General features: G+C 36.5%; 1 protein-coding gene across 1 annotated transcript in view; it reads left to right on the top strand.

Moving 5' to 3' along the window:
• The window catches only part of GMPS (guanine monophosphate synthase), a 59,314-nt gene extending 46,197 nt beyond the window's left edge, over nt 1-13,117 (top strand). Inside the window, exons 12-16 of the mRNA XM_040636643.1 lie at nt 893-1,018; nt 6,557-6,672; nt 10,151-10,281; nt 11,210-11,382; nt 12,998-13,117. Coding sequence (XP_040492577.1) covers nt 893-1,018; nt 6,557-6,672; nt 10,151-10,281; nt 11,210-11,382; nt 12,998-13,099 — 648 coding nt within the window. The 3' untranslated portion in view covers nt 13,100-13,117. The remainder of the gene's footprint in view (nt 1-892; nt 1,019-6,556; nt 6,673-10,150; nt 10,282-11,209; nt 11,383-12,997) is intronic.
• The last annotated feature ends 7,782 nt before the right edge of the window (nt 13,118-20,899 follow it).

Raw genomic sequence — 20,899 nt, 5'->3', positions numbered from 1 at the left:
GGCAGTGGCTCTCAGCCTGAAACAAACATGGGCTGTATAATAAAATAATCTCTAATTTTTGTTTGTTTAAAAATATTATAACAATATACAGTTAAAATAGCATATAAGCCACAGGAAATTGATTGGAGTTAAAGCGAAGATGCTTGTATTGTTTGCCAGGAGGACAGAGAGATTGATTCTCTTCTGTTAAGTATCCGTGTTAACACTTAGGGGAACTACTAAAAGAAGAAAAATACAGGGTTTAACTTCAAAACCAGTAGAAGAGAAATAAATGAACTAGGAGAAATAGTTTAGAAAAATGTAAGAAAAGAGAAAGAAACCTAAAAACTGGAACAAATAGAAACTGCTGAATAAAATGGTAGAATGAAATTCAACCATATTATTAACCGACAGTTAATTAAAAGGACTAACATCTCTAGTTATGACATAGATTGTCAAACTGGATTGAGAAGTAAAATCTAATTATAGTCTGTTTACCTAAGGATAGAAAGAATGAAAGTAAAAGAATGGAAGAGCATAGACTAGGGAAATACACCAAAAAAAAGTTGGTGGAGATCTATTAATTTTAAACAAAAGTGACTTTATGGTAAGAAGTTTTGTTATAAGAAAAAGGTTTACCTCATGTGAGGTATGTCCCTTGATGGTGACAGGATTAAATCCCCGAAGTACACAAATATAAGTTGTGTTTCTTATCCTGATACTTAACTTCTCATATCCCTGGCCCTCAGGAGTGAAATTCTGATGTATTGCACAGCACACACAAGTCAAAGAAAAATATCAAATAGGAACTATTGCTGTAAACCAGTAAGGATAGATACATAAGACAGTAATAGATACCAAAAGAATACCTTATTTCTTGAAACCTTAAGAAATGTCTGTTTGGTTTTCTCAGCCGCATACACTATTACAAAGAGTCAAAGCTTGTACAACGGAAGAAGACCAGGAGAAGCTGATGCAAATTACAAGTTTGCATTCATTGAATGCCTTCCTTCTGCCAATTAAAACTGTAGGTGTGCAGGTGAGTTGTGTGAATTCATTGATCTGTGGCATAACTTTTTGCAGTTTAATCTTTCTGCTAATACTGAAATAGGAATGACTTAGATAAATGAAATATGAAAGTATATACACCAAATTTAGAAATGTAAAAAGGCGGTACTTTATAGAGTGCTTATGGAGTGAATAAGGTTATAGGAACTAAATATTCAGGCTGAGATTTTATAGTTTGGGAACATCTGTCATTTAACCAAAAGTAAATATTCAAACAATGGTTTGCTATAGGGTTGACTTGCTTGCTTCTGCCTTGAAGGACGGGTATCAGGAAGTCATATCCTCATGTCTGCCTCTTGGTGTGAAAATGTACCGTGACTTTAGAAGTCTTAAGTGCAAGAAGGCCCCCAGATGAACATGTTACACTATTTAGGTCTTGCTCTCAGCTTGCGTATTCCTTAAACCAGTGCTGTCTGCCTCGTCAACATGTTGTCTCTTAGCTGTGATCATGTACAACTAACATTTTTTAATTTATTGTTCTAATTGTAAAAGTATGTAAGGATAATACAGTTTTCAGTTTTAAAATGTTATTTATAAATAGATTATATTAAATTCTCCTTTATATGATCCTCAAGTGAGTTTCTAGGGAAAAGCTTGGGAGGGTAGGGAAGAGGAAAGTTTCTATTCTGTTAGGGTTTTTAGTTAAATGAAAGCTAGAAAAGGTGTCAGTAATTCAACTCAAAATGGTATGAATGCCAGTTATTGGGCCTTCCTTATGTGTGGAAAGAAATTAACTCTGTTTTAGAGATTATTCATCTGAGACTTAGTATATTCTTTTTCCTAAATACATGAAGTTGAGTCATCAGTTTAAATTCCTCCATCTCTTGAATCCATGTAGCTCTGTCTGTAAATGAGATAATAAAAATTCATTGTTGCCTTTAAAGTATTTTAGTTCATGGAAATGAAAGGTCCAGTTATTTTGAACTTGTTCCCTCTTCCCCCCCCCCTTTTAAAGGCCATATGTGAAAGCCATGTATATTCTTTTTAAATTACTATTAAAATCACCCTTTCTGGAATTGTAGAAATACTTTTCTTTCAGTAGTGTTTGGTTATCTCATCATACACAGATTGCTTTTGAAATTTATGCTATGATACTTTTAGGCACATATTACCCTACTATATAAAAATAGAACAGATAAGTTATTTGATTTGTAAGTTTTTCCAGTCCTAAGTAGATCTCTTACAGAGAACTTCCAACTCTATACTAACTCCTGCCAGGCAGGAAGTTGAATTGGATCAGTTCCCCATTTCCCTTTTTAGATAATTATTATAGATAATAATGTTAGATGAGTAGATGTTTGAGGCAGTTTGTTAGATGAATGACTTCTATAAAAATGAAGTTTATTTCAGGTTCCACTACTTCTACCATCAAAATAAAAGTTTCTTTTGTTGTTAGATATCTTACTTTATTCTAGTTGTTTATGCTTTTGAAGGTGAGACCCTTGGAAGCCCAGAAAAAAATTATAATTCATGGTTAGTATAGCAATGAAGTTTATTTTCTAAATCCCAAAATAAACCATACTTGTAAAAAAAAAAAAAAAAAAGCAAAACCTCAGTACCTTTAGAGTAATTTTCCCTCTGCCTATTCTCCAGTTGGGTTGTATGTGTCCTTCCAGAAACATTAATTTTAAAAAGAAAGTAAAAGGAATTATAGATGTGCATTATCGTCGTTTTCCTTTAAACTTGACATCACAAATTTCTTATCTTTGTATGCCATTACCAGTAGATTATTCTTAACTACTGCCTTGTATTCCATGTATGGTTATACCATAGTTTAATCATTCCCCTACCAGTGGACATTTAAACTGTTTCAGTTTTTCACTAGTATAGGCATTTCAGCAAGTAATATCTTAATTCTTCAAGCTGTTAGTCATGCTACTCTGTAAGATCATGTCCTGAATTAAGAACATGTACACTTTAAACTTTGATAAATACTATCAAATTAGCATTCATATAGTCTAAATTCTCATATTCTCAGTATCGTGACTGGTAGGTAGTTAGCTAATGAATCTTTTTAAATTGCTTATCTTAGTTTAACTTTATTCATTCATTCATTCATTCATTCATTCATTTTTAAAGCAAATCACTTGGGTTAAAAGGACAGAGGAGGGGCCTCTGGGTGGAACAGTTGGTTAAGTACCCTACTCTTGGTTTCAGCTCAGGTCATGATCTCTGGGTCGAGATCGAGCCCTGTGTCAGGCACTGCACTTGGCGAGGAGTCTGCTTGAGATTCTCTCTCCTCCTGCCCCTCCCGCTCGTGCTCTTTCTCTCAAATACATAAGTCTTTAAAAAAAAAAAAAAAGGACAAAGAAAAGGGAATCAATATTATGTTTTATTCATTTATTTTTAAAAGATTTTATTTATTTATTTGACAGAAATAGAGACAGCCAGCGAGAGAGGGAACACAAGCAGGGGGAGCGGGAGAGGAAGAAGCAGGCTCCTAGCGGAGGAGCCCGATGTGGGGCTCGATCCCATAACGCCGGGATCATGCCCTGAGCCGAAGGCAGACGCTTCAATGCTGTGCCACCCAGGCGCCCCTATTCATTTATTTTTAAGTTAACTTTCAGTGGTTCATTTTTAAAGAAATTTATAGTAAATGTTTATGAAATTATTTTTACCTCTAACTTAAGAATACCTAAGAATATCCAGCTAATAAACATGGGTAGATCTTTTTTCATTTTAATAGTTTTGTGTGTGTGTGAGTATAGTTGACACACAATGTTATGTTATTTTCAGGTGTACAACATAGTGATTGAGCTTCTCTATATGTTATTCTATGCTTGTTACCACAAGTGTAGCTGTCACCATATATCCCTATTATAATATCATCGACTGTATTCCCTATGTTGTGGCTTTTATTCCTATGACTTAGTCATCTTGTAACTGGGAGCTTGTATCTCTCCCCCTTCACCCATTTTGCCTATCCTCCCACGCTCCTTTCCTCTGATAATCATCAGTTTATTCCTGTATTCATAGGTCTGATTTAGCTGTTTATTGGGTTTTTAGGTTTCATATATGAGTGAAATCATGTAGTGTGTGTCTTTTTCAGCCAGACTTACTTCACTTAGCATAATATCCTCTAGGTCTATCCATGTTTTGCAAATGGCAAAAAAAAAAAAACAAAAAACAAAAAAAAACCCAAAAAACAAAAAAACCTCATCCTTTTTTATGGCTGCATAATATTCTCTCTGTGTACGTGTGTGCATACCACATCTTCCTTATCCATTCATCTCTTGATGGACACTTAAGTTTCTTCCATATCTTGGTTATTGTAAATAATGCTGCAGTAAATATAGAGGTGCATGTATCTTTTCACCTTAATGTTTTCATTTTCATTGGGTAAATATCCATTAGTAAAATTACAAAATTATTGAATCATATGGCATTTCTATTTTTAATTTTTTTTTAAAGATTTTATTTATTTATCTGACAGAGATAGAGACAGCCAGCGAGAGAGGGAACACAAGCAGGGGGAGTGGGAGAGGAAGAAGCAGGCTCACAGCGGAGGAGCCTGATGTGGGGCTCGATCCCATAACGCCGGGATCACGCCCTGAGCCGAAGGCAGACGCTTAACAGCTGTGCCACCCAGGCGCCCCTAATTTTTTGAGAAACTGTTTTCCACAGTGGCTGTACATTCCCACCAAGAGTACACACAGGTTCTTTTTTCTCCACGTCCTTGCCAACACTCATTTGTCTTTTTGATACTAACCATTCTAACAGGTATGGGGGATATCTCGTTGTGCTTTTGATTTGCATTTCCCTGATGATTAGTGATGCTGAGCATCTTTTCATGAGTCTTTTGACCATCTGTAGGTCTTCTTTGAAAAAATATCTATTGATATGGATTGTTTGGGTTTTTTTGGTGTTGTGTGAGTTCTTTACATATTTTAGATATTAACCCCTTACTGGCTATATCGTTTGCAAATGTCTTCTCCCATTCACTAGGTTGCCTTTTGGTTTTGCCAGTGGTTTTCTTCACTGTGCAAAAACTTTTTATTTCAGTGTAGTCCCAATAGTTTATTTTCCCTTTTGTTTCCTTTGCGTCAGACATTTCTAGAAAAATGTTTACTATGGCTGATAGCAAAGAAATTGCCTGTTTTCTCTTCTAGGATTTTTGTGGTTTCAGGTCTCACATTTAGATCTTTAATTCGTTTTGAGTTTATTTTTGTGAATGGTGTTAGAAAGTGGTCCAGTTTTATTCTTTTACATGTAGCTGTCCAGCTTTCCTAGTACCATTTATTGAAAGGACTATTTTTCCCCATTGTATATTCTTGCCTCCTTTGTCATAGATTAATTGATCGTATAAGTGTGGGTTTACTTCTGGCCTCTCTATTCGTTTCCACTGATATATGTGTCTGTTTTTGTGCCAGTAGCATACTGGTTTTGTTTTGTTTTATTTTTATACTGTTTTGATTACTGTGTCCTTGTAGTTTATCTTGAAATCTGGAATTATACCTTAGTTTTGTTCTTTCGCAAGATTGCTTTGGCTGTCCAGGGTCTTTTGTGGTTCCATACAGATTTTAGTATTACTCTAGTTCTGTGAAAAATGTTGGTATTTTGATATGGATTGCACTGAATGTGTAGATTGCTTTGGGTAGTATGGGGATTTTAACAATTTAATTCTTCTAATCCATGAGCATGGAATATCTTTCCATTTGTTTGTGTCCTCTTCAGTTTCTTTCATCAGCGTTTTATAGTTCTCAGAGTTACAGGTCTTTCACTTCTTGGTTAAGTTTGTCCCTAGGTATGTAATTCTTCTTGTACAATTGTAAATGGTATTATTTTCTTAATTTCTCTTTCTGCTATTTCATTGTCAGTGTATAGAAATGCTACTGATTTCTGGGTATTAATTTTGTATCCTGCAATTTTACTGAATTCATTTATTACTGCTAGTAGTTTTTGGTGGAGTCTGTAGGATTTCCCATGTGTAACATCATGTTGTCTTCAAATAGTGACAGCTTAACTTCTTTACCACTATTGATACCTCTTATTTTTTTTTCTTCTCTGATTGCTGTAGTCAGGGCTTCCAGTACTACATTGAATAGAAGTGGCAGGAGAGGACATCCTTGTCTTGTTCCTGCTCTTAGAGGAAAAGCTGTCAGTTTTTCAGCATTAAGCGTGGTGTTAGCTGTGGGTTTTTCATATATAGCCTTTATTATGTCGAGGTAAAACATGGGCAGATCTTGTCTGCCAAATTAGGTGTGCTGCCTGTGTACATTTGGGCAGCTACTTGGAATGAAATCTCAGTGGGCCTCTGTCATGGGTTGAATAAATTTTTAAAATTTCCACGACACTTTATGTCTGAACTGAGTTAGGTAGATTTTAATATGGGATTTTAATTTAGAGTTTATATCATTAGAGAAATAGTTGTATAACTTTTATTCAAACATGTTTTTGTTTAAAAAAAAAAACAAAAAAATTGTTGATGGTGTTACCATGCATGAAATATTTTCCAGTCCATCTTTTGGCTTCTAGAAAACCATTAAAAATTATGTATTTTTATTTTCAGGGTGACTGTCGTTCCTACAGTTACGTGTGTGGAATCTCCAGTAAAGATGAGCCTGACTGGGAATCTCTTATTTTCCTGGCTAGACTTATACCTCGCATGTGTCACAACATTAACAGGTATGTTCTGCAGGGGATAAGTTGTGAGGTGAAACGGAAGGATGTGTTTTTTAAGGTCTTCCCACTATTGAGAGACCAAAAGACTCAAAGTATAGATACAGGTATGCACGTAGGTAATAGTTGAGCAGATACTTAATAATACCTTGTGTTTTGTTCCTTTGTCACAGTGCAATCATCTGCTTATTAAAAGACTTTTTGCTCTTGTTTAAACAAAAAATAGGAAGGATTTTAAAAAATTAAGTATTAAATATTAAAGGCACTTTTAAAACCTGTCTTCCAAATTAGGAGCTTATGCTAGCTGTTGGTTTTATGGTAATATCTTTCCTTCCAGGATTTCTTCTACTGGAAGGAATATGTATGGGTTATAGGATTAACAATAGAGACTTGGTTAATTTGGTAATCCCAGGGGAGATCAAAGAAAAGAAGTAGGCATATGACAGATATCATTAAAACAACTACATGTAGAACTTATTTTGAATTTATTTTTTTTTCAGATCTAGTTTTTTTTCACTTGCATGGTAATTTCTAACGTTGGATATATCAACAGCTGATTTATTATCTATGTGTAATGCTCCATTGCACTGTCCCATATAGAGTTCAAAGAATCTCATACCAGATTGCTGATTAGATGTTCTAGTTTCACCATTGTCTACTGTCTTTTATTTTCTTCATGAGTATTAAGAGTATTAAGCAATTCACAACCAAAAAGATTACTTGAGGTTTCAGTTAACTCAGGTTTGTTGCAGGAATTAGGAACCTACCTATTGGTGTTCGCCCAGCAGGGTGTGTATAGTGTGTCCTTTGAGACAAGGAGTCAGAGGGAAGCCAGTTTTTAACTGGTGGGAACATGCCCACTAAGAGGCTTTTTACTGTGTTGAATCTAAGGCCTGCAGATAGAGAGGCACTGTCAGTACACTGAAAAGAGTGAATTTTTAATTAATAATGGTTAATTTGTAATTACCTATTTCGAATGGAGATAATTGCCATGGTTAAAGTAATGGTTCATAATCTATCTTCTAGAGAATGCTTAATGTCTAAATAAACTTCTTAGGTCATAGAGAACATTCCCTTTCCCTAAGTTTGACTCAACTGCTTCTGTTTTTCATTTCACAACATTCTTACAGTTTGCTCTCTCTCTCTCTGTTTTTCTTTTGCCACCGGTCCCTCATCCTTGTTTAAACTTTCTCTTCCTTTTATATGCTGGTTTCTTTGCCTGTTTTCTTTTTCCCTCGTCTGTTTTCCTCCCTCCTTTGTTTTCCTCCCTCCTTTCCCAAACATCCCTCCTCCCTGCAAAATAATGAAGTCTAACAACCAACAAACAAAAAAATAGATTTAAAAATATGAACCTAGCAAGCCTTTAAGAGTCTTGGTGAATTTTAGATTTCTTTGCCAGGGTCTGTTTTGGGAGTTGGAATTTAAACAAAAACATTTTTTTCTATTTTTGCCTAATTTTTTCCTAATTTGCATTGTGGAATCTTTGTATGGAGAGTGTCTGCTCCAGTTTTACTGTTCTGTGCAATGTGACAGACTACTTATTCCTGTGCATTCTATGAACACTCTTGTTTGTAAGAAATAAGAAAGAGCAAGTTCATGGCATTCTTTTTCCTAGTTGCTTTTTCCTTGAAGGATCATTTATGAACTCTAGGGACTGTATTGTTTAGTGGAAGTGTGGCATTTGATACATGGGACAAAAACTTGCTATATATTATGTTTGGGAGGAGGCAATGAATTAGTTGGTGGTAGTGTGGTTTTGATCTGATGCTCTTTTCTTCTGTATGTTTTTATTCCATTAAGAAAAAAGAAAAAAAATAATTAAACTTCACCATGGAAGTTGCCAAGAGAGATGTATTTTCTTTAGTTAAGACAAATAAGGCTGGGGAAAGGGGACAGTTGTGTGCTGGCTGGAGTCCCAAGTCAGGAAAGCTAGGATGCATTCATATCTATATCCTGACTGCCTCTTGTTTTCTGGGTAAAGGTTGTGGAACAGATCCCCCCAACCAGTGGTAGGATTCCTCTTGAGTTGGAATTATCTGATCCGAATTTCCTCAAGCTGTGTTCTTTTATTAAAGTTACTTTTATTAACACCTGCAGTGTATCTTCCTATCTTTCAAACAGATGTTTACTTAAAGAAGTAGTGAGTTATTCCTTTTAGGACCAAATAGTAGGACACCAAGTTCTGTTTTGGTAACATTTTTAATAATGGGGAAATGAGAATCTTTCTTTGAAATCAATGTTTTCCAAAGTGAAAAAAAAAAATTGAGTAGTCAAATAAGTTTGGGAAATGCCCCGTAGCCTTATCTTGGAGGTTTCTAGTGCATATTAACATATAGTTTCTGAAGTTCTGGCATAAAACAACCTATTTTTTTGTTCAACTTTAGTGTTTCCCCAGGCTTGTGTGTATTTATTTTTTAGGGGTACTATAACAAATTTTCACAAACCAGGAGCCTTAAAACAAATTTATTGTCTCTCAGTTCTAGAGGCTAGAAGTCTGAAGTCGGGGTGTTAGCAGGGCCATGCTGTCTATGGCATAAGGCTCTGGGGGTCAGATCCTTCTTTGACTCTTCCTAGTTTCTGGCGTTTACTGGTAGTCTTTGGCTTATGACAGTGTAACTCCAGTATCTGTTGCCATCTTTACACGGCCCTCTCTCTGTTTTGTCTGTTTCCAAATTTTCCTCTTCTTAGAAGGACACCTTCAAAGATTAATTAATGCCTACCCCAATCCATTATGACCTTATCTTAACTTGATTACATCTGCAAAGACCCTATTTTCATGTATAGATTCTAGATGGACATGAAGTTTGGGGGATACCCATCAATCCAGTACCTTATATGAAAAGAGGATTGTGATAATCCCATATATCTTTGTACATTCTGAGATACTGTTATTCCAAAGAATACACTTTCAGGAAGGACATAGAACATAGCTTCTTATCCTGGGGCACCTGGGTGGCCCAGTCAGTTAAGTATCTGATTCTTGATTTTGGTTCAGGTCATTATCTCAGGGTTGTGAGATTGAGCCCTGTGTCGAATTTTTCACTGGGTGTGGAGCCTGCTTACGATTCTCTCCCTCTGCCCCTCCCCTCCCCACGTGTGCATGGTCTCTTTCTCCCTTTCAAAAAAAGGTATGGAATCTTTTTGCTCTTTTTTTTAAGATTTTATTTGAGAGAGAATCAGAGTATGAGTGGGGGTAAGGGCAGAGGGAGAAGTAGAGGGACAAGCAGACGCCCCATTTAGCATGGAGCCTGATGCAGAGCTCGATCCCAGGACCCCGAGATCATAACCTCAGCCAAAGTCCGATGCTTAGCTGACTGAGCCACTCAAGCGCCCCTATATAATCTTATATCCTGTTCTACCCATGTGGTGATTTGAAGTGGGTGAGAGAGGGCCTCAGAATAAATAGAAAGAATGATATTCTATGTTTTTTGCTTCTTCTACTAAAATGTCATTTTTCTGTAATTTTCACCTCCTCCCCTTCTAGAGTTGTCTATATATTTGGCCCACCAGTTAAAGAACCTCCTACGGATGTTACTCCCACTTTCTTAACAACAGGGGTGCTCAGTACTTTACGCCAAGCTGACTTTGAGGCCCATAACATTCTCAGGGAGTCTGGTAAGCTCATTTTGTTTATTACTACATGCTCTAACTAGAATTTGGAAATGTGGCATTACGATTTCTAGTTAGGAGGATGCAAGTTTGAATTTTTAGATGTTTTTATTTTTATTATTCATTTCTATGGATTGTTCTATGATACTGCCTGCCATACAAAATTTTTCACCTTCATGGTCGTTTGTGGATATGTACATATAGGCAAAAAATCGGAGTTGCCTGACTCCCATTGTTCCCAGCTGAGGTTATACAAGGCGATACTCTTTTTGCTCACTCTTACTGTAAACAAGTGTCCTTTTTGTAGTCTATTTAGTACCGTATTTTTTGCATTCGTGTGTTTTTTGTTTCTGATTTTACTGTTTGAAATGTCCCCCAGGCATAGTGCTGAGGTGCTGTCTGGGTTTCTGAGCACAGGAAGGCTGTCATGTGCCTTATGGAGAAAATCATGGGTTAGATAAGCTTTATTCGTGTGTGAATTATAGTGCTGTTGGCTATGAGTTCAATGCTAACGAATCCAAAATAAATAATAAAGTGTCTTTAAACAGAAGCATACGTAAAACAAGGTTATGTATTGATTGGCTAATGAAAATGGCTTGCAGGAATCTCTGTATTTCCTGTGGGGACAGTGGTTGACAGCTTGCTGATTCAGTGTTTGCAGTATAGACCATAACTACCTTGAGTAACAAGAGTGGACTTAAATATATCGCTTCACTGTAACATCGCTGCAATCATCAAATTCTGTTGTTTGTATTTGCAATTGAGTTTACTTACAGATATGACAGTAGTTGAAAACAATGCATCATGACAGTCTTAACTGGTACGTTTATGTATGTGATTTGAGATACTATCTAGGAGGATTTAATGGAACTGGGTTAGAGTGCTTTTTCCATGGTGTGGTAATTGGTTCTACATGTTTACTTCCTTTTTCTAGGATATGCTGGGAAAATTAGCCAGATGCCAGTGATTTTGACGCCATTGCATTTTGATCGGGACCCACTTCAGAAGCAGCCTTCATGCCAGAGATCTGTGGTTATTCGAACCTTTATTACTAGTGATTTCATGACTGGTATACCTGCAACACCTGGCAATGAAATCCCCGTAGAGGTAACTTATATATTTTTCTCATGTACATTTTTAATATCTCATACATTTTATAATATGGTGAATGGAATAGGCTATGACAAAACTGATATTTCTGGGGTTGGTTTTCTGTTTGTAAGATAGGCTTTTTTTTTTTTTTTAAAGATAGCACGTGTGCATGCGTGCACAGGGGGGCAGAAGGATGGGGAGAGAAGCAGACTCCCCGCCGAGCACAGAGCCTGAAAGGGGTGTCGGGGGGTGGGGGGACTCGAGTCAGGGCTACATCCTATGACCCTGAGATCCTGACCTGAGCCAAAATCGAGAGTCAGATGCTCAACCAGCTGAGCCACCCAGGCACCCCTAGGCTTTTATTATTTTTTTTAATCTCCACATAATTGATTAAATAAAGCACTGGGTGTTATACTCAAATGAATGATGGAACATTATGTCAGAAACTAATGATGTACTATAACTTGGCTAATTGAATTTAAATTAAAAAAAAATAATGTACTGTAGTTTTTTAGAAAAAACCTTCAATTTATTATAATCCTTCCAGATGTCTGATTACTATGTGGAAAGTAACCACCTCTAATCTATAATTCTGTCTAATCTTGCCAACCTCTACTTTATAAATAGTATTTTCCAAGTAAAGGAGAAAACCCTGGTAGTAGTGAAGAAGAGTTTATTAGAAAAATGGATGAGATTTGATACCATGGTGGCTTAGATACCCATGAATTGCTTAATGCTCTGCCTACTACCAACTCTTTTTTTTAAAGATTTTATTTATTTATTTGAGAGAGAGAAGAGTGAGAGAGAGCATGAATGGGGGAAGGGGTAGAGGAAGAAGCAGACTCCCCACTGAACAGGGAGCCCAATATAGGGCTCCATCCCAGGACCCTGGGGTCATGACCTGAGCTGAAGGCAGATGCTTAACCGACTGAGCCACCCAGGTGCCTCTACTACCAGCTATTTTTGATCACCACCTCCCTCTCCCGTTCTGTCTCCCCTGGAGTATTCCAGAGCAGCTATTTGCATAGTAGCAAATGAAAATCAAAGTGAGACTTTATTAGGTGGACCTCTGCTCTATACTCTAATGCAAGGCTCTGGTTATAGCTGGATAGCTAGGTTGGGACTGTGGTTTAGAGTTTGTTTCCCCTTAGTCTCAAATTTGCCAAATCTCTGTCCATTCAAGTGACCAGGCCTTATTCTCCTCTTGTACATTTGGTAGTGGTTGTTAGTACGGTGCATTCTGTGCCACTGTGCGGGCCTCAGACTTATATATTTCAGCCACAGACTATATGTGAAGCATTGGCTTTTAATACATAAAATCACATGCTTGGATGTCACAGCAATTTCAGATTGCTATACATTTCTAAACACTTGTTATGGACAAGTAACAAACATAATTTCAGACTGGCAACTGTTTGCAGACTACACTTTGAGTAGTACTGAGTTAATTCGCTTAAATCTATAGAAGGAAATTAGGTTCACTACATAAAATTAATCAGAGACCATACCATACACATAGAAGACAATAATAAAAATAGATCACATTTTAATTGTAAATGCAAGCCTTCTAGGTCTGTTGGACATGTGCTGGATCCTGGCTCTTCTATTTATGATCTTTGTTTTATAACAGGTGGTGTTAAAGATGGTCACTGAGATTAAGAAGATTCCTGGTATTTCTCGAATTATGTATGACTTAACATCAAAGCCCCCAGGAACTACCGAGTGGGAGTAATAAACTTGTTCTATTAAAGTATTGTGTTCAGTTTAAATTGATTAGAAACCATTCCCAGTATTGACATGCGGTACTGTGAAAAGAGTTACTGGAGCGGCTGCGTCACATCTGAGTTCTCGCCAGCAAAAATCTGCTTACGAGCTGAGTTGGGGATAACTAAAAGGGACTGAAGCGTTTGTACGGGTATGATCAAAGCACCATTGCCTACACTCAGACAGACTGGCACTGCTTTAGCCTTCGCCTCACTTGTTCTTTATGTATAAACTCACTTGCTGTTAATGTCTCCTGTCAATGAAGATGTATGAAGGTGGGTGAATTTGGGGGTAGTAATAGGCTTCTATCCCATTGCCAGTTTCTAAGAGCTGTTAGAAAATACCCATTATTTGCCAGTGTGACTTAATATGTATGTATTTCAGAGAATCTGAATTTGCTTGTGTAAGTAGCTTACTCCTCCAAAGGTGGGGGTGAGGGGTGAACATATCAGATAAGGTGTAGCTGGGCTGTTCCAGCCCCTTTTGCAGGACCTGGGGCTATCAAATGTGAGCTCCCTTAAGATGGAAAACACCAGAAATTCATTGAAGTACTTAGAATTTTATAACATCACACCATGGGAGAAGGAAGCTACGAATGGTCTTGGTTTAAAACGTTTTCAGATTCTGTTCCACAGAGATGCCATGGTGTTCACTGCCAACCTGTTCATTAGTGAGGAGTTTTATCCTGCTTCCCCCCCCCCCCCCGCTTTGTTGCTGGCTCCCATAGCCTTGCGAGGAAGTTTCTGTTCTCTTCCCCAGAAGAGGTGGTCTTTGGTGTAACATAAAGTCAGCTTTTTGATTGCATTTGGTCAGAAGACCAGCTGTGAGACTGCTGAAACCATTATACGTGCCCGCAGCTTAGACTGTCTAGTAAAGAGTTGTAAAATGAACTGTTAGATGTAATCTATAGGTGGGTTTATCACCCACTGCTCAGAAGACTGTGACCAGTCTTGGTCCATGCAAGATATTGCCACACCTTGTAATCCTCTATCATTTGTAAGATTCAAGAACTTGTATAGGACTCCTTGCCATTGCCACTGGTATCTACCAGGTCCTTTATAACATTTGTAGAAGCACTATAAAAATAGTAGTAGACTTAAATTCTACAATCATTTCACGATAGTTTAGCTGTTGTTACTCTTTAAGAACATTAATGAGTTTTTCGTCCTTTTTTTTTTTTTTTAATTGAGATGTAATCTATCTATAGCAGATTAGTTTCCGGTGTCATGTTTCTCTCATGCCAAACCCATCTCAGATTGCTGCCTCTTATTTTCAAGATCTTTTGTATTAATCAGGTACAAAATTTTGTTTGGGATTCAGTATTATTAGGTAAACAGTAAAATTACTCATGGCTGAAGTCTACTTTTTATCCTGGCTGTCCCAGAGGACAAAAAAACTGTATTGCCAGGCCAGCAAGGGAAGAACTTCCATCTGTTGCAACAGATATCTGTACCCAAAACAAAGGAGTATTTGACTTCTGTGGAACTTGAAGGGTTCACTGTCTGTCCTGATGATGAGGTATTCGTACTGGCCTTTTGGAAAGAGGATATGTAAGTGATCTGGCCGTAACAGATTTGGAGTCATGTTATCTTCGAGCTGGAATAGACAACCTCTAAAAGGCTTACAAATATTTACATTGATGTGAAAAAAATTCCTCTTCTAGGAGAAGTTTCTTGCGATTTTGTATTTGAGCAAATAGGAAACTAGGAAGAATATAGAGTGAGGGTGTTTTCTATTTCTAATGTATGTTCTGTGGAACACTGCTCCACTGAGCTGATCCTTGTCAAAAGGGTTAGATGGTCATGGAGGTTGGGAAAGTGCTGTTCACTTGTCCTTCTGTCTTGGAAAGTCATGGTGTACATTATATCCAAAGCTCTGAGAAATTTTGATGTGAAAAATTGTTAAACTTTCTTAACCTGATATTTTCCTGATCTTTGTCTGCTAAGCTCTTTTTATAATCCTTAATACTGGAAAAAAATGGTCTCTCCAAAACACATCCTGACATGATATAGTAAAAAAAAAAAAAGTTAATTTTTTTTGGAATTTAGAAATTGTGTAGAATTTGAACCCCCTCTTCCTTTGCAAACCACGTTTTGCTTTGTGCCGTCCAGCACTACTCTGTATCTTCACAGCGTGTCATCCAAGCAGCTGAGAAAAGTTAAGATTATAGTCCATTTTACATTAAGGAAACAAGCTCAGCTTAGTAATGGTTACCTAATGAAATTCAGAATTAAATATAATCCTTAGTAGATTATGACTGCATTCCCATCAAATTGAATATATTTTGTTTCTTCATACCGATTAGGAGTAGGTAGGCAGGGCAAAGGATCATTCATTCCCCAAATTGGCAAGCACAGAGGAATTTTCAAGTACCCAGTTTCATCTTAATGGTGCCATCTATAATCATCAGCTGTTTTAGAAATAACATAGTCTGGCATAATTTCTGAAGGTAGGTCTTTAGGTGTATCTGGGAGATGGGTTATACTTTTTTTCCGTCTTTTGCTGCCCCTTCATCCTCAGGTCGTTGCCTGCATGTAGCCAAACAAGCATCATAAAAGTTTTTTCCTCACTGCCCTAAGGCCTCTCAGGGCAAGGCTTAACGGGAAGTTCTCCTTGTATAATTGACCCATCAGGAATAAATATATTTCCAAAATATGAGTCATCTTCTTATTTACGATAAGAGTAGTTAGTTTCTGTCATGCCTAGTGTTATACCCGTTTTTTTTTTTTTTTTTTAATTATCCCTCTCCACTACTCTCCATACCCTCTTCCTCTCTCCTACTGTTTCCTGAATTTTCATTGGAATGTGGTAAGGACCTTCATACCTTAGCTATTACCCCGATGGGTGTTCCTTTCATTGCCCCAATCAGAAGGTAATAGAGAACTGAATATAAGCTGGATGTTTCTATCCTTGGAAAGCAGCCCCCCCCCGCCTTATTCTTATTGAGGTAGTTTAGCCATGCAGGTGATAGAGGGAACCAGGGTATCCATGTTTGTTTGTTTGTTTGTTTTTTTAAAATCACTGCAGGGCTTTGACAACAGTAATGGTGGTCTCCTTGGCTCCTATATTGCTGACCATTTCGTTCAATGACAAGTGAAGAGATTTGGAATGCCCCTGCAAAGAGTGCCAAAATGCCAGCTCTCAAACTTAGTCTTCTATAGTGAAGAGGCCCAGGTATTCTACCCAACTCTGACCTTTTGTCAGTGGTTCTAAACCCTGGATGCCTATTAGGACTACTTGAGGAATTGAGTCTGTATAATTTCTAGACCCCACAATCTAATCAGTTAAATTAGAATCTTGGCAGGGCCCAATTATTGATAGTTTTAAATCTCTCCGCTTCAAAAAAATATTAGGAATATACCTGGCCTGTCTAGTTATGGCTTAAAATCTTAGTCAAGTCTATAAGAGAAATGGTAAGAGAAGGCCACAGATAATGTCTTGCTGAAGATATCCTAGCTAAATTACTTCAGAACTAGGGGCCAGACTGGAATTGATTCTATGTATACTGTATTGTAGGTCAGGCACTCCAAGGGCCTGTTTGGTAATATTTAGGGCTGACCTAAATGTCACTCCTGTTGAGGTCTGTGCAACAACTACCTGGGCGTCTCTCAACCTCTTCTTATTCCTTTTGCTTTTTGTCACGGAAGAGAAACCCAGCCCTATGCTGTAGCCACCTCTCTGAATTTGACTCTAGCTAGATCATGATACAGACTGAGCTCTTACTGCGCTGAGAAATCCTTCTGGAGCTGTGTAATTTGGATGTAATTTGTTAGCTAGAGTACTTACCTGTAACCTTAGTTCCCTGAATGACAAATTTTTTGAGCCGCTCCGTTTTAAGTGACCTACCCATTAGTGTCTTTGTTCACACGTGGATCCCATGGCATCTTTTGACTTTGGTAAGGGCTCCTTAATGAGCAAAATTGTGAGACTTTGGGGAGAGTTTGGCTATTTCTTGGGTATACTAAGTTCAGTAGCTCCGAAACCTTCTGAGTTGTTCAGGAAGCCTGAACCTTAAGTAATCCAAGTGGAGTAATGCCTTTGGAGAATACAGATCTTGAAGGTAAGTAATTTTCTGTCTTTGAACCTACTGTGACATTGTTACAGCCTTATGGTATTAAATGAAGAAGTGAATGTAACCTCCTTTTGAACAGATTTTTTTATAAAGAAGTATTTTGTTAATTGGAATAAGTAGTCTAGTTGTGAAATCACTATGTAATGGTTTATGGTGCACTGATAGATCTTGTATGTTGTGGTAATGTTGGCATAAAGTAGCTTTGCCAGATTAATATGAAATGACCTTATGCCTTTTGTTTTCAGTATACTTCATAAAGGAAGAAATGATGACTTTTATAACTTGTCATTAAGCTCCAATGTTCATGAGAAAGTCAGTGAAGGAAGAGCAAAGAGGACAGACATTATCAATGTATGGGAAATAAGAAATTGCATATAGTGTCAGACGTTTCTGGATAATAAATGTAATCTATTTCTCTTAATATATAGGGAAGGGTGTCAGGGTTTTGCCCAGAGTGTAACAGTGGACATGGTAGAAATAAAATAATGGGTAGCTTTTTAAGTGAATAGCTAAAAGGGTGTGTGTATGTGTTTCCAAAATTAAAGTCCTGTACACATGCACACTTATTTGACTTCTTGCTCATTTATTTATATTTAACTCTGTCCTCAATTTCTTAAAACATATATTATCTTTATTAATTTGATAGAAAATTTGGATCCTGTTTGTTTGGAAGTGTAAGAGTTGACCAAACCCATCAAAGTAAATGTATTAAGTCACTAATATAATGATGAGAGGAAACAACCATGTTCAGAAACTGAACTCAGTAATTACTTTCAGGTAGCTACATTGCTGTGGTATGATTTCTTACAGATCAATGACCTGGTCCGACCTTCTGCTATTTGAGAAAACTGTATTTTGAAGATTCAACTATAAAGGTTTTGCTGTTTTAACATGGCCCAAAACAGAAATATTACTGAGTTTTTATCTTGAACTCTCAAAAATCTGTCATTCTACCTTTTAAGAAAAATACTATTATCAAAAATAGTATATCTCACACCATAGCTTACCTTTTTTTTTGTTAGATTGTTAGTGAATTATTCCGAGTTATAGACATTAGATTCTAAGAAACACAGCTAAAAATCTCACTTTAACCTTACTGTTATCCAAATTGTCAAATTTTAATTAAATCCCTTTTTCATATTTTAGAATGCTATTCCATTTATAATTGTGCATTACTGTTTTTTTAGACGATACCTAACCTGTCCACATGTTGTTGTTGTTCTTTTTTTTTTTTTTTTAATTAACACCATGGAGAAAACACTTTTAAAAAATTCCTACTTAATGTGGCTACATTAAATAGTGGAGAACATGAGGGCCTTTTGTCAAGGTGTCTTTACCTAATTGTATTAGGATGATTGGTACTTGTTCTTAATAAGAAAAAAGTTTCAACAGACTAAAAAATATTTAGCTAAGTGCAAGAAAATTCCATCTTCTGATTCTTTTCAAAAGCAACTTCTGTTACAGTGTGGGTGATGAGGATATAATGAATTGAAATTGTTTATAGTGCCTATTACAGTTTTGCGGGAATAAAGTTCTAAGAATTATATATATATGACCCTTTTGTGTTAAAGAATCTCCTTAAAAATTTTCAAGCAACACAAAAGTGAAATAGTACAGCTGGCACCCTCTACGTCTTCTTACTACTCAGATTCAAGAATTAAAATAGTGCCTTTCCTTAATTACTGAATAATCATATAGCACATGTTGAAATTACCCCAAAGTTGATAATAAGTACCTGGAGATTTTTAAGTGAATGCAGTATCTTGGAATATTTAAAAAATAATTTAATGTTTATGTTGCGTTCTTAGCCTGTTTTCAGATTTTTGCTTAAAGAAAAATTTACCATTGAATAGGAAACATTTTGAAAGGTCTTAATAAATTTTTTTTTTCTTGTCAGGCTCTTAAAGCACCTGATGTGAATTTAGTGCAGAGTTTTTCAAACTTTCTCCTTTCACAGTTCCATTAATATTATTTTGGTCTAGAGTTGCTGTAAAAAAAAAAACAAAACAGTATCTAATAGTCCCATTTTTTAAAGTTATGGTAGTGTTCAAACAACTTCAATATTTATGCCCTAGCAACATAGTAGCCGCTTGAAAAAATATTATCCTTTGAAGGAATATATTTCACTCTTGAATAACTGGCATTAGTTACTAATGGGATGTATACATCTGTTGGGGACTGTGCAACTTACTGAACTTTGGTATACATTCAACATTGCCATCTTCATTTTCTATTCCAAGCTGATGTTTGCACAGTACTTTTTATCACAGCAGCCACTGAAAACTCAGCTTTGCAAAGATACGACATCACTGAAAGGAATGGAGCATGATGCTGTGTTGAAACCGACCTGCCACAACCCAGCAGCTCATCTTGTGTGTACGTGAGTTTGCTGTGGTGGCTCGGAGTGCCTGAGAACCATTGTGTCTGAGTATTTTTATTTTTATTTTTTTTTCCCTTCTCAACTTCAAAGGATACATCTAAAATACACTTGTATCCTTTATATCGATTGTCTTTCTTGGTTTTGATGTTAAGAGTTAGAATATTTTGCAAAAATAGGGATATTTTAAAATCTCGACATCTTTTTTTTAGGAGTGGAGAAATAAGATTTGTCATATGTTACATGAAGTATACATGATATGTAGAATCTGCCTCGATCCAAGTTCGAGGTATACTTTGGAGTTTGCTTTGTCTGGTAAGAGTTGTTAGTACAAAGGTTTCCTATACTTTTTACGATGAGGATATAGACCCTTTATACTGTAGAAGTGAATATTTTTATGTACTGGATTTACACCATGACAAATACGGTATCTACACATTTGTTACTATACTGATTTCTCTGTAAAACAAGGGGGGGGGATATAGTCACATACCACACATACTTTAAAAAAAATCATTTTGTTAAGTAGACTGTGATGGCCATCTCTTGAATGTTTTTTAGAGTTTAGAGATGTGGTTGGTTAAGATGGGGAATTTATATTAATCACATCAGTTTGGGAATAAATTGAATTTAAAGCTTAGTGAAAGAACATGGCTATCTTGTATATAGTTTCCCCTTTCTGTGACTTCTTTACTCTAGATCTCAGAAGAGAACAATTGCAGAAAATGTAAAAATTTTCTGAGATTTGGGTATAGGAATCTATTGTGAAATCTTAGAGTATTAATGACATAGAATAAGATTCCTAGTTGTGTTGTTAGGTGTAATTTTGGGAATTTATTTTAGAAATATTTCTTCCTAATTCTGATAAAACATCAGCCTGAAATTCAATAAACTTGATATATTTCTGACTCCACACAGCTGTGTTACCTTGGGCAAGGCAGCCATCTCCTGGGCAATGGTTAATTCTAATGTAGGAATAATATTACCTGGGTGGATCAAGTGAAAGAATGTAGGAAAAGTGAATACATTATGAAAATATGCTTTATCTGTAAAATGCTAGTGTAAGCATAGTCTGTTATTCGAAACAGATGGCAGTGCACATGAAACAAATGATGTGGGCTTAATAATCCCATTTTGCTCAAGTAGCTGGGACAATTCAGATAAGTTCACACCATGTCAGATCTCCAGATTGTGAGGGTGGGGTGATATTGGGATAACCTGCTTTCAACTACGCAAGGGCTATGTATGCATCTTCATGAAATTTATGCCACTTGATGTTAAAGAAGAGAGGGAATAAAACTGTCTCCCAATCTCCAGCC

Source organism: Ursus maritimus, unplaced genomic scaffold (assembly GCF_017311325.1).
Source record: "Ursus maritimus isolate PB19 unplaced genomic scaffold, ASM1731132v1 scaffold_20, whole genome shotgun sequence".
NCBI classification, from domain to species: domain Eukaryota; kingdom Metazoa; phylum Chordata; class Mammalia; order Carnivora; family Ursidae; genus Ursus; species Ursus maritimus.
This window is presented reverse-complemented; position numbering and strand designations above follow the sequence as displayed.